The 13,801-nt window shown below is 54.7% G+C and overlaps 1 protein-coding gene across 11 annotated transcripts; it reads right to left on the reverse strand.

Moving 5' to 3' along the window:
- Positions 1 to 1,597: 1,597 nt before the first annotated feature.
- Positions 1,598 to 13,797, reverse strand: TRMT1 (tRNA methyltransferase 1). Of its 11 annotated transcripts, none has more exons than XM_009434768.4 (17): positions 13,656 to 13,797; positions 13,149 to 13,343; positions 13,000 to 13,055; positions 12,629 to 12,771; positions 12,282 to 12,469; positions 9,896 to 10,011; positions 9,705 to 9,817; positions 6,848 to 6,996; positions 6,605 to 6,691; positions 6,459 to 6,528; positions 6,240 to 6,374; positions 6,071 to 6,156; positions 4,441 to 4,549; positions 4,264 to 4,340; positions 2,178 to 2,297; positions 1,958 to 2,087; positions 1,598 to 1,772 (listed from the first exon to the last, which is right to left on the reverse strand). In XM_009434768.4, the coding sequence occupies exons 2-17, from the start codon at positions 13,292 to 13,294 to the stop codon at positions 1,626 to 1,628; spliced, it is 1,872 nt and encodes a 623-aa protein (XP_009433043.1). In that variant the 5' UTR covers positions 13,295 to 13,343; positions 13,656 to 13,797; the 3' UTR covers positions 1,598 to 1,625.
- Between the last annotated feature and the right edge of the window lie 4 nt (positions 13,798 to 13,801).

A 13,801-nucleotide genomic window follows, 5' to 3' on the forward strand; every position in this document is an offset into this window, starting at 1 on the left:
TGGGGCACCCAAAGGGGAACAGTTCTAACAGTCTGGCCTTGGGTGTCCAGCCTGGGCAGGTGTCCTAAGCCCTCAGCACAGTATCCACACATTTCCAAGCCCAGGAGGGTGAGAGGAAGAGCCATGGCTGTCAGGGGTGGGGTGGGGAAGTTGGATTTCCTAGGGTGCCGGGGCTGGTGTGACCTTCCAGTAGATGCCCAACAGGTCCCCACAACTATAGGCCTCTTGGCTACAGGATCACATAACTCCAACTTGGTGGTCCATGGCCCTCACCCCACAGCACCCGGCCCCTTCATGGGGGGCAGTTATCCTGGCTTGGTGGTAAACCTGAAGACCCTACTGGAGCCTCCCACAGGGAGAGGCTCTGGGCACAGCCAGGCAGCAGCAGCTACCGGACTGCCGCCCACTTGTGATACTCATGCTTTGGCCCGTCTGTGTATCTGGGCAACTGCAAGAGCCCCCAGGCAGGCAGGCACCCAGCACCAGGACTACCAACCACCGCCCCCCCAGGAATGGGGTGGAGCCCAGGACCCCACGATCAACACCTCCATTGCTTTCCTCCAAAGAAGCAGGAACTAAAGTTTTATGCAGTAAAGGCCGGGCGTGGTGGCTCATGCCTGTCATCCCAGCACTTTGGGAGGCTGAGGCTGGCGGATTGCTTGGGCTCATGAGTTTGAGACCAGCCTGGGAAACATGGCAAAACCCCATCTCTACAAAAAATACAAAAATTAGCTGGTTGTGGTGGTGTGTGCCTGTAGTCCCTGCTACTCTGGAGGCTGAGGTGGGAGGATGGCCTGAGCCTGGGAGGTGGAGGCTGCAGTGAGCCAATATTGCGCCACTGCACTCCAGCCTGGGCCATACACCTAGACCTTGCCTCAAAAAAAAAAAAAAAAAAAAAAAAAAAAAAAAAAATTAAGCGCTAACTCTGATATCGCTACAAGGAGGGTCCTAAGATTAGCCTCATTACAGATGGGGATGAAGGGAGCAGGAGCCAGAGAGGGGATCCTGCCCCAGGACTCTTCGTTAACGTTACTAAACCCCACTCTGGAGGGCAGGGAGGGGTACAGCTCCCCCTCACTGGGTGTCTGGGCAGCAGCCTACGAGGTCCCTCTTTGTGTGCACGCCCCCCTCGCCCCGGGCCTCAGGGCAGGAAGCACCTGGTCTGGAGCGGATGCACAGGGCGCCTGGTTCCGGTCCAGCTTCCGCCACTGTGGCCCCTGGAGAGCTGGGCCAAAGAAACCAGGCGGTGAGGAGGCAGCGGCGCGAGGACACGTGGGGGCTACCGGGCAGGAGCGCCCCACTATGCGCAAGCCCGTGGCCTGGAGAGCGCTGAAGGTGGGAGGGGGAAGAGGGGCAGAACCCCCGCGGGAGCGAGCGCACAGCTGCCGCCCCGTGGCCGCTTCGGGAATCGCTGGCTCCGGCTCTGGGGTGGCTCAGTGACCCTCGCTGCAGAGGGGCCGACCACTGTGCAGATGGTCAGCTCCTACCTCCCATACAGACTCAACACTCCAGTCAGGCAGGGGCGAACGATCCCCAGAGGAACAGATCCCAGTCATGCAGCTGTATGGACCAATACACAAACCACAGGCAATCGGGAGAAGGTGACGTGACATCTCTTTATTGGTTCAGTCTATGCCTGGCCCAGCGGCAGCCCCAGGTCCAGGGGGGCTCTGGTTGGAGGACTCTGGACAGTCAGGGGCAGCATCAGCAGAAACCCTGGGTGTCGGGGGGCTGTGGGAGTAGCAGCACTGGTCCCCGCGTTGACAGGTGCCCTGGTGGGAAGATGGTGGGTGTGAACCCCTGCCCGGAGCTCAGCAGCCCCTGATGGGATCCTTTCCTGGGATGGGAAGCCCACTCCCAAACACTTGCCTGGCCCCAGCTCCCCCAATTCTCTCCCTGTTGCCCAAAGGGGAGACTCATGTGTCCTGCAGTGGGGGAAAGGGAGGAGGGACCTCACCTCCTTAAACCTCTTGCAAGGAAATGTCTTGAGCCGGGCAGCCCGCTGGGCCACATCTTCCGGCGGCTCCTTCCGCTTGTTCTGAAGCAGCCTGCGTCTCTCCTCCATAGCTTCGTCGGCCGCCTTGCCCCTGTGCGAGGGGAGGAGTAGGTGGGACCCCATCTGCCCTTTACCCCTTCTTTCCCTGGCTGAGCCCCACCCCCACCTTACCACCACTCACCCTGGCCGGGCACGAGGCCGGGGACCCCAGTTGGCCTCTGGGTTAGCCTGGAAGCGCTTGAGTCCTCGCTGTCGGGAGCTGGGGTTGGCATCTTCCCGGATGGTGAAGTTGGCCTGCAGCCTAGGGAAGCAGGGGTGGGGCGCTGGGGCTGGGGGAAGCTGCCACACGAGTGTGTCCCCACTCCCCACAGGGCCTGTCCGCCTCCACAACACAGCACGAGGTGTCTGCTCATGTCAGGATTCTCTCATTCATCTAATAAACATTTTTGGTTTTTTTAAAGAGATGGGGTCTCGGCCAGGCACGGTGGCTCATGCCTGTAAATCCCAGCACTTTGGGAGGCTGAGGCGGGTGGATCACCTGAGGTCAGGAGTTCGAGACCAGCCTGGCCAACATGGTGAAACCCCATCTCCACTAAAAATACAAAAATTAGCCAGGCGTGGTGCCGGGTGCCTGTGATACCAGCTACTCGGGACGCTGAGGCAGGAGAATCGCTTGAACCTGGGAGGCGGAGGTTGCAGTGAGCTGAAATCGCACCACTGCACTCCAGCCTGGGCAAGAGAGTGAGCCTCTGTCTAAAAAAAAATAAAATAAAGATACAGGGTCTCACTCTGCTGCCCAGGCTGGAGTGCAGTGGTGCGATCGCCATCAAAGCTGCAGTCTGGAACTCCTGGGCTTGAGCAATCCTCCTGCCTCCGCCTCAAGCTCCTGAGTAGCTCGGACGACAGGCAGGTACCACCATGCCCAGCTAATTTTTTTAGTTTTCTGGTAGAGATGGAGTCTTAATTACTGTGTTGCCCAGGCTGGTTTCAAATTCCTGGGCTCAAGCGATCTTCCCGCCTTGGCCCCCAAAGCACTGGGATTATAGGAATGAGCCACCATGCCTAGCCTTAATAAACATTTTTATTTAACGACTGTGTGCCTGCATTGTTCTCAGTGCTGGGAATAGACAGTGAACAAAATGGACAAAAAGTTACCCCTGGTATGCTGGTAATGCTAATTTTCTTTTCTTTTGGGATGGAGTCTCACTCTGTCGCCCAGGCTGGAGTGCAGTGGTGCGATCTCGGCTCACTACAAACTCTGCCTCAGGTTCAAGCGATTCACCTGCCTCAGCCTCCCGAGTAGCTGGGACTACAGGCATGTGCCACCACACCTGGCTAATTTTTTTTTTTTTTTTTTTGTATTTTTAGTAGAGACAGGGGTTCGTCATGTTGGCCAGGCTGTTCTTGAACTCCTGACCTCAGGTGATCTGCCTGTCTTGGCCTCCCAAAGTGCTGGGATTACAGGTATGAGCCACTATGCCCAGCCCAGTCAGCAGATTTAGTTATTTTTATTTTTATTTATTTATTTATTTATTTTTTGAGACGGAGTCTTGCTCTGTCACCCAGGCTGGAGTGCAGTGGTGCGATCTTGGCTCACTGCAAGCTCTGCCCCCCGGGGTTCACGCCATTCTCCTGTCTCAGCCTCCCGAGTAGCTGGGACTACAGGCACCTGCCACCATGCCTGGCTAATTTTTTTTTTTTTTGTATTTTTAGTAGAGACAGGGTTTCGCTGTGTTAGCCAGGATGGTCTCAATCTCCTGATCTCGTGATCCGCCTGCCTCGGCCTCCCAAAGTGCTGGGACTACAGGCATGAGCCACCGCACCCAGCTATTTTTTTATTCTTTTTGAGATGGAGTCTCGCTCTGTCGCCCAGGCTGGAGTGCAATGGCGCGATCTAGACTCACCGCAACCTCTGCCTCCCAGGTTCAAGCGATTCTCCTGTCTCAGCCTCCTGAGTAGCTGGGATTACAGGCACCCACCACCACACCATGCCCAGCTAATTTTTGTATTTTTAGTAGAGATGGGGTTCCACCATGTTGGCCAGGCTGGTCTTGAACTCCTGACCTCAGGTGATCCACCTGCCTCAGCCTCCCAAAGTGCTGGGATTACAGGCGTGAGCCACCTACCCAGCCCCAGTCAGCAGATTTTGAATCTCACTTGAAGAATGGGCACGAGTCTGTGTGGGGCAGCATCTGTGTTGTCTGCACACACATGTGCTTCCATGTCTGTGGGCAGCCCTGGCCGCTCCTGCATGTGCTTGCCCCTACCTGGGCTCCACACTGAGAATGCGGAACGCTGGGCTAGTCTCTGATAGTCGCTCCCGTTTCACCGGACATTCCTTCTCCTGGGGGCAGAGGTCAGAGGTTAGGGAATACTAGGCCCAAGGGACCTCCAGGTGACCACCACCTGCCCTCGCACCTGCATGAGGTCAGCCCTGCCCTCACCCAGCAACGCATGATGTCCCAGAGGGCAGAGGCAGGGGCATCCGTCTTCACAGCGTTCTTACAGGCGTGGGAGAGTGAGACCCGGAAGTCAGCGTGGAGGAGGGCCGACCTGGGGAACAGCAGGGATTATGAGGGAGATGCCGGACTCCTTGACCCCAAAGCCCAAGCTGACCAGTGTGGGTAAGACTACCTTCGGCAAGGGCTCATGGTTACAGAATTCATTTCTTTTCTTTTCTTTTTTTTTTTTTTTTGAGATGGAGTCTCACTCTGTCGCTCAGGCTGGAGTGCAGTGGCGCAATCTTGGCTCACCACAGCCTCCGCCTCCTGGGTTTAAGCGATTCTCCTGCCTCAGCCTCCCGAGTAGCTGGGACTATAGGCATGTGCCACCACGCCCAGCTAATTTTTGTATTTTTAGTAGAGACAGGGTTTCACCATGTTGGCCAGGATGGTCTCGATCTCTTAACCTTGTGATCCACCCGCCTCAGCCTCCCAAAGTGCTGGGATTACAGGACTGAGCCACCGTGCCTGGCCTTCTTATTTATTATTATTATTTTTTTGAGGTGGAGTCTCACTCTGTCGCTCAGGCTGGTGTGCAATGATGCAATCTTGGCTCACTGCAGCCTCTGCCTCTCAGGTTCAACCAATTCTCCTGTCTCAGCCTCCTGAGTAGCTGAGATTACAGGGATGTGCCACGACGCCTGGCTAATATTTTGGTATTTTTAGTAGCGATGGGGTTTCGCCATGTTGACCGGGCTGGTCTCGAACTCCTGGCCTCAAGTGATTCGCCCGCCTCAGCCTCCCAAAGTGCTGGGATTACAGGCATGAGCCACCACACTTGGCCTTTTTCTTTTTCTAATTATTATTATTATATTTTAAATGGAGTCTCGCTCTGTTGCCCAGGTTGATGTGCAGTGGCGCAATCTTGGCTCACCACCGCCTCCTCCTCCTCCCAGGTTCCAGTGATTCTCGTGCCTCAGCCTCCCAAGTAGCTGGGACTACAGGCATGTGCCACCACACCCAGCTAATTTTTGTATTTTTAGTAGAGACAGGGTTTAACCATTTTGACCATGCTGGTCTTGAACTCCTGACCTCAAGTGATCTGCCCACCTCAGCCTCCCAAAGTGCTGGGAATATAGGCATGAGCCAATAAGCCTGGCCTAATTTTTTTTTTTTTTTTTTTAAAGAGACAGGGTCTCATTTTGTCACCCAGGCTGGAGTGGCATGATCATAGCTCACTTTAGCATCAAACTCCTGGCCCAAATGATCCTCCCACCTCAGCCTCCTGAGTAGTTAGGACTATAGGCATGTATCACCATGCCAGGCTAATGGGTGTGTGTGTGTGTGTGTGTGTGTGTGTGTGTGTATACATACGTATGTATGTGTGTGTATATGTATGTGTGTGTACATATATATTTATTTATTTGTTAGAGATAGGGTCTTACTACGTTGCCCAGGTTGGCCTCAAGTGATCTTCCTGCCTCAGCCTCCCAAGGTACTGGGATTACAGGAATGAGACACTGCACCGGGTTCTCCCCACCCCCTCGCAAGTTCTATGCATGAGAATCCCTGGACTTGCCCCAGGCCACCCTGTGGTCTGGGACAGGCTCCTCCCGACCCCAGGGGCTCTTACCGCAACTGCAGGAGGCTTGGTGTGTTGCAGTGGATGGTGCTGCTCAGCTGGTCCAGGGTGTAGTACAGAGGCACGTCCGGGAGCTCCTGCGATGGGGGACAGGATGGGCATGAGTGGAGATGGACGGGCACAGGTGGAGCCCCCTTCCCCGTCACAGCCCGGCTCTCACCTCAGTGATGACGCTCAAGACCCCTCGGATCCGCTCCGAGGTGTGGAAGCGGCCGGGGTTAGCGCTCACAGCCTCCAGGACACGGCCCACAAAATCCAGGTCATGGATGGGCTCTGCCCACATGGGGCCGCCAAGCTGGGGGCACACCGGGGACAGGTGAGCAGGGACCATGACCTTCAAGACCCTCTTGCTCCTTTGCCTCCCCTGGCCTAGCCCTACCTGGTGTCGTTGCCCACAGTGTTCACACTCGGGGGTCACAGGGGGACCACAGGCTGCAGAGAACTTGACCCTAAACAGAGAGGGGTGGTTGGTAGGGAGGGAGGAAAACCCTGGGACTCCCCTTCTCCTCCTTCCTCCCTGCTCACCGGCCGCTGGGGACTCCTGACGCTTTGCCGAGACGCTGAAGGTGGAAGGCCCCGCAGCCCACACACTGGAACACCAGCGCCTGCTTGCTGTGGGGGGTACCAGTGGCCATGAGTTCCCAGCGTGACCACGACACCCCAACTCCTCCCTTAGACTGGCTCTGTCCCTTAAGAAGCCCCAGATCCCCCAGGGCAAGGTCCTGTCTCCTCTCTCAATCCACCACCACTCTCTGTCCCCGGGCTGACCTGGCTGAGGCCTTGACCTTGGCCTGGCCGGTGAAGACACGGACAAAAACACGCACGTAGAAGTCAGCGCTGATGCTGAGCAGCGGCACCACGAAGCGCTGGTAGCAGTTGGCGCGGAGGTCCAGGCTGTGCAGGACGATTCTCAGGGCCTGGGGGTGGGGGGTGGGTGTCAGCCTCCCCTCCACTATCCACCCACCCCACCAGGAGCCCTATGTGGTACTCACAAGTACAGGCTCAGGGCCAGCTCCGTGGGATCCAAGCCCACCCCCGAAAGTCCTGGCTGTGGGACCCTCAACAAGTGAGTATCCCCTCTCTGTGCCTCAGTTTCTTCATCTGCAAAATCACAACAGTCCCTGTCTGTGGCACTGCTGGGGGCACTAAATGAGTGAGGAAAGCATAGATCCAACCTATTCTGACCAGCATTATCGGTGTGCCATGTGGCATGTACTGAGGACCCACGTTCCAGCCCCCAAGGGCTCTGTGGGCAGGAAGTGGGAATACTAGGTGCTGTAGAACTGCTGGGGCCTGGGCCGGGCGTGGTGGCTCATGCCTGTAATCCCAGCACTTTGGGAGGCTGGTCAGGAGTTTGAGACCAGCCTGGCTAACATGATGAAATCCCCGTCTCTACTAAAAATACAAAAAATTAGCTGGGTGTGGTGGCGGGCGCCTGTAATCCCAGCTACTCGGGATGCCGAGGCAGGAGAATCACTTGAACCTGGGAGGCGAAGGTTGCAGTTAGCTGAGATCTCCCCACTGCACTCCAGCCTGGGCAACAAGAGTGAAACTCCATCTCAAAAAAGAAAAAAAAGCAAAACGGCCAGGGCTTTCCTGCTAGTGTGAGACTCTGATATGGGAAAGGAGACAGCATTTCCCGGGCTGACTTCATGACAGGATCCTTTAGGAACAAGGGCAAGAGCCCTCTGTGGACCACGCTGGAGTGCAGTGGCACTATCAAAGCTCACAATAACTTTGAACTCCTAGGCTCAAGTGATCCTCCTGCCTCAGCCTCCAGAGTAGCTGGGACCACAGGCATCCACCACCACACCTAGGTAATTTTTAGGGTTTTTTTGTAGAGATGGGGTCCTCGCTATGTTGCCCAGGTTCCTGACCTCAAGTGATCCTCCCACCTTGGCCTCCGAAAGTGCTAGGATTACAGGCATGAGCCGCTGCACTTCACCACTCAGCCTTCTTGAATCCTGATCAGACACTCAATAGGGTCAGACCATTTTTTTTTTTTTTTTTTTTTTTTTTTTTGAGACAGAGTTTTGCTCTTGTTGCCCAGGCTGGAGTGCAATGGTGCCATCTCGGCTCACCGCAACCTCCACCTCCCGGGTTCAAGTGATTCTCCTGCCTCAGCCTCCCGAATAGCTGGGATTACAAGCACCCACCACCACGCCCAGCTAATTTTTTTTTTTTTTTGTATTTTTAGTAGAGACGGGGTTTCACCATGTTGGCCAGGGTGCTCTTGAACACCTGACCTCAGGTGATCCGCCCACCTCGGCCTCCCAGAGTGCTGGGATTACAGGCGTGAGCCACCGCGCCTGGCCTATTTTTTTTTCTTTTTTTTGAGACAGAGTCTTGCTCTGTCGCCCAGGCTGGAGTGCAGTGGCACAGTCTCAGCTCACTGCAAGCTCCGCCTCCTGGGTTCACGCCATTCTCCTGCCTCAGCCTCCTGAGTAGCTGGGACTACAGGCGCCCGCCACCACGCCCGGCTAATTTTTTTTGTATTTTTAGTAGAGACGGGGTTTCACTGTGTTAGCCAGGATGGTCTCGATCTCCTGACCTCGTGATCTACCTGCCTCGGCCTCCCAAAGTGCTGGGATTACAGGCATGAGCCACCGCACCCAGCCCTTTTTTTTTTTTTGAGACAGAGTCTCGCTCTGTCGCCCAGGCTGGAGTGCAGTGGCCAGATCTCGGCTTACTGCAAGCTCTGCCTTCAAGGTTCACGCCATTCTCCTGCCTCCGCCTCCCGAACAGCTGGGACTACAGGTGCCCGCTACCACGCCTGACTAAGTTTTTGTATGTTTAGTGGAGATCGGATTTCACCATGTTAGCCAGGATGGTCTCCATCTCCTGACCTCATGATCCGCCCACCTCGACTTCCCAAAGTGCTGGGATTACAGGCGTAAGCTACCACGCCCGGCCTATTTTTTTCCTTTTTAAGACGGGGTCTCCCTCTGTTGCCCAGGCTGGCGTGCAGCGGAGTGATCTTGGCTCACTGCAACCTCGCCTCCTGGGTTCAAGTGATTCTCCTGCCTCAGCCTCCTGAGTAGCCGGGATTACAGGTACCTGCCACCATGCCTGGCTAATTTTTGTATTTTTAGTAGAGATGGGGTTTTACCATGTTGGCCAGCTGGTCTCAAAGTCCTGACCTCAGGTGACCCACCTGCCTAGGCCTCCCAAAGTGCTGGGATTACAGGTGTGAGCCACTGTGCCCGGCCTTCAGACCATCATTGTGCCCATTTTACAGATGCAAAAAAACCCGAGGACCAGAAAGGTGAAGTCACTTGCCCAGAGCCACCAGCAAAGCTAGGATTTAAACCCAGTCCTGGAAAAACCACCTTTAAAAAAAAATTTTTTTTTTGAAAAGTTGTTCTAATACAGAAAACTAAAATAATGTGGCCATGCACTCCTGTCCTGGCCAAAGCCACTGTCCCCAAATGACCACGATTATCAGCCATGCTCTTAGGAACTATGTGGGTTGAAGACACGCCTGTCGTTAACAGCCTGGGATGCATCTGGCCATCAGCCTGGAGGAAGCTGAGCAGGTCTGAGGAGGGGGAAAGTGTATTGGGAAGGGACTCAGACAACCACCTGTCCCCCAGTCTCCCTGGCTGGCTGGCAGAGGGCCCCTCACCATCTCGTGGCAGGCCCGGCTCTTGAGGGCCATGGCCCCGTACTTGCTGTAGCATGTCTCCCCGCTGTTCCCCGCCAACACCGCCATGTCTGTGCAGGTCACACACAGCAACCCTGCAGAGAGGGGCTGGGCAGTGAGAACCCTCCAACACCCCAAGCCCTGCTCCCACCCCAGTGCCATCCCCGCCTCACCTCCTTCACTCACAGCCTGCACAGCTGCATCCAGGAAGGTGGCTGGGCTGCCATAGGGGTCCAGATCGATGACGTCAAACCTCTCCGACACCCTCTGGTGCTGGTACATCAGCATCCTGGGTGCAAAGAGGGCCAGGTCCTCAGCCTCCCACGCCAGGTACCTTCTCTGTCCCCTACACATATTAACTCGTACAGCACAGTGGTTTGGGTCTGAACTCCGGGGCCAGATTCCCAAGTTCAAGTCCTGGCTCAGTCATTTATTTATTTATTTATTTTATTTTTGAGTCGGAGTCTTGCTCTGTCAGCCAGCTGGAGTGCAGTGTTGTGATCTCGGCTCCCTGCAACCTCCGCTTCCCCAGTTCAAGCAATTCTCGCGCCTCAGCCTCCCGAGTAGAGTAGCTGGGACTACAGACATGTGCCACCACGCCCAGCTAATTTTTGTATTTTTAGTAGAGATGGGGTTTCAACATGTTGGCCAGGCTGGTCTCAAACTCCTGACCTCAAGTGATCCATCCACCTTGGCCTCCCAAAGTGCTGAGATTACAAGTGTGAGCCACTGCACTGGCCTTGGTCATTTATTAAACTGCACAATTTTCCTACTTAGGAAAAGCACCATGTGGAACTCAGTCCACACATCTAAAACAACAACAATACTGATATAAGACATATCTGCCTGACACCATTTCAAGCAGTTTATAGATGTATTAACACATTTTTTTTTCCCTTTCTTTGGAGACAGAGTCTCGCTCTGTCACCCAGGCTGGAGTGCAGTGGTGGGTTCTCAGCGCACTGCAACTTCCACCTCCTGGGTTCAAGCGATTCTCCTGCCTCAGCTTCCCAAGTAGCTGGGATTACAGGCACGTGCCACCATGCCTGGCTAATTTTTATATTTTTAGTAGAGACGGGGTTTTACCATGTTGGCCAGGCTGGTCTCGAACTCCTGACCTCAAGTGATCCGCCCACCTCGGCCTTCCAAAGTGCTGGGATTACAGGGGTGAGCCACTGCATCTGACCTCATTTTAAAATTTTTGTAGAGACGGGTTTCACTGTGTTGCCTAGGCTGGTCTTGAAATCCTGGCCTCAAGCGATCCTCCTGCCTTGGCCTCTCAAAATGCTCGATTACAGGCATGAGTCACCATGCCCAGCTAATTACTTTTCATTGTCTGTGATTACTATTTGGATTTTAGTAAGGTCAGAAAAGTAAAAACTTTTTTCTCTGTAAAAGGTCAGAAGGTATTTTAGGCTTTGTGAGTCATATGTGGTCCCTACTGCATATTCTTCTTTTTTAACCTTTAAAAATGTAAAAAACATTCTTGGGTTGTGGGCCATTGATAAACTAGGCTAGGCCGGGCGCAGTGGCTCACGTCTGTAATCCCAGCACTTTGGAAGGCCGAGGCGGGCAGATCACTTGAGGTCAGGAGTTTGAGACTAGCCTGGCCAACATGGCAAAACCCTGTCTCTACTAAAAATATAAAAATTAGCCTGGCATAGCCAGGCGCAGTGGCTCATGCCTATAATCCCACCACTTTAGGAGGCCGAGGTGGGCAGATCACGAGGTCAGGAAATCGAGACCATCCTGGCCACCATGGTGAAACCCCATCTCTACTATAAATACAGGTGGGTGTGGTAGCAGATGTCTGTAGTCCCAGCTACTCAGTCGGGAGGCTGAGGCAGGAGAATCACTTGAACCTGGGAGGCGGAGGTTGCAGTGAGCCAAGATCACGCTAGTGCACTCTAGCCTGGGCAACAGAGCGAGACTCCGTGTCAAAAAGTAAATAAATAAATAAAAATAAAAATTAGCCAGGCGTGGTGGCACGTGCCTGTAATCCCAGCTACTCGGGAGGCTGAGGCAGGGGAATGGCTTGAACCCGGGAGGCGGAGGTTGCAATGAGCTGAGATCGTGCCACTGCACTCCAGCCTGGGCAACAAGGGCGAGACTACATCTCAAAAAACAAACAAACAAGCAAACAAACAAACAAAAAAAGGCTGTGAGCTCCACAGGCTATAGTTTGCCAACTCTTGCGAAGGTCACCAATTTTGCATGTTTTGTTTCCTGATGCATTTCCAGTTCTGAAAACGGTGCCTGACACATAGCAGACACTGGATATACTATGGCTCATTTGAATTAATAAAAGGAGTGTAAGAAGTTAAAACAGAGACCAGGATGCTACTTATTTCTGGCACAGAGTATGGATCATACCATAATTATCTATTACTCATCACAGCAACCCCTGTAAAACTAATTTTCTCAGTTGACAGACAAGGAAACTGGGGCTCAAAGAGGCTAAGTCACTCACTCAAGGTCACAGAGTGAGAATATGACAGAGCCAGAATTTGACCCCAGGCAGGCTTGTCCCAGAGCTAGGCTGTGATGCCCAGAACCTACCGGGCATCTGCTTGGCTCGGCTGTACCAGGTGGGCCACGTCATTGAGCTGGACATTCCGGCGTATGAGATCCACAGCCCGGGTGGAGGCATCATTTGCAACCACAGATCTGAGCCCAGGCACCTCTAGGGCAAATCGAATGGAACGTAGGCCTGAAGCTGCCAGGCCTTCCAGCACATGCAGGCCTTCCTGTTGGAGTAAGCAGAAAACCTCCCTCACATCTCCACCTCCATCCTCTTCTGGGCCCCAAGGAGCCCCCACCACCCACCTCCTATAGCTCTCCCCCTCCAGGAGCCCTCTGTCTCCTGCTAAATTCCAGGGCTGCCAGCTCCTATGCTCAGGCCCCACCTCACAGATCTCCCCCACGGCCGCTGTGCGAGGTTGGTCTCCTGAGGCCAGGTTTTCACTCTCTTTCAGTTCAACCTTTTCCTCCTCTTGCTCTGACAAGTCCACGACCACTTTTTGCGTGTCCTTCTCTCCTGGCACCTTGACTGCAGCCACCCAGAGGCACAAGTCAGAGAATAACAAGGTCCCCTCTGAGAAACCTCCCCTTAATCTCCAAAATATCGTCCCTGAAATCCCTGGGGAAAGGCTGAAGGAGCAGAACCCAGGGCCTGCTATGTGGCTGAAGCCCCTCTGGATTTGGGCGGCAGAAGAGCCCAGGCAGGGAGATAAACTTGTGTGACCCCCGCCCACCAGAAGCCTGGACCTCCACTCACTCTGGATTCCTTTGGCCCCAAGCTGAATGCGAGCAAACTCGGTGATCACAGCACATCTGGTGGGAGACAGAGGACTAGCTCATACCCCGCCCCCGCCATCCACACTGACCCACTAGCCGATGCCAGGCTAACGTCTGACCCCTGCTCACGTCAGGTCTCGATTGAATTCCTGCACCGGGTTATAAAAGACCTCGTTGGCACTGGGAAAGGCGATTTTGGCAGCCCCCTCGGTGACTGTCGTCTCCTGGACTTCACGTGGGCGTTCTTCTCCATAGGGCCCGGTGCCGTTCTCCATCGCTGCTGTATTCGGCAGCCCTGGGGACTGCCACTCGAAAAACCGGGCTCTAGAGAGCACCCGGGCGGAGCGGAAAGTGAGGCTTAGCCACAGAGACGATCCTTGCATGAGACATCCGCTGGCGCCTCCGCCCGCCAAGCCTGGTTCGGGGGGCGGGGAAGGGCACAGAGAGGGTCAGAGAGCCGCATTCCGGGCCCGGGGATGTCCTACATATCTATGAGGTAGGGACTAGGAAAACCTGCGGCCTCGGTAAGCTGATATCCCCTCGTTTTGGGGATGACTGGTCCCTGTGGAGCCGATGCCCTCGTGCAGGCCCGCCCCGAGTCCGAATCCCTCCCCGCGCTGCCTAGCCCGTCCTCACCTGCTCTCGTAGCCACAGAAAACCGAATTAGTCAAGGTGCACGTTTCCCGAATTAGGACCTGGGCGCCGCCATGTTGGCACAGTGGGTGGGCGAATCACATGATAGTGGTTGGCCAGTCAATGAGGAAACGTACGGTGGGCGGCCG

The sequence above is a fragment of the Pan troglodytes genome, chromosome 20, assembly GCF_028858775.2.
Source record: "Pan troglodytes isolate AG18354 chromosome 20, NHGRI_mPanTro3-v2.0_pri, whole genome shotgun sequence".
Taxonomy (NCBI): Eukaryota; Metazoa; Chordata; class Mammalia; order Primates; family Hominidae; genus Pan; species Pan troglodytes.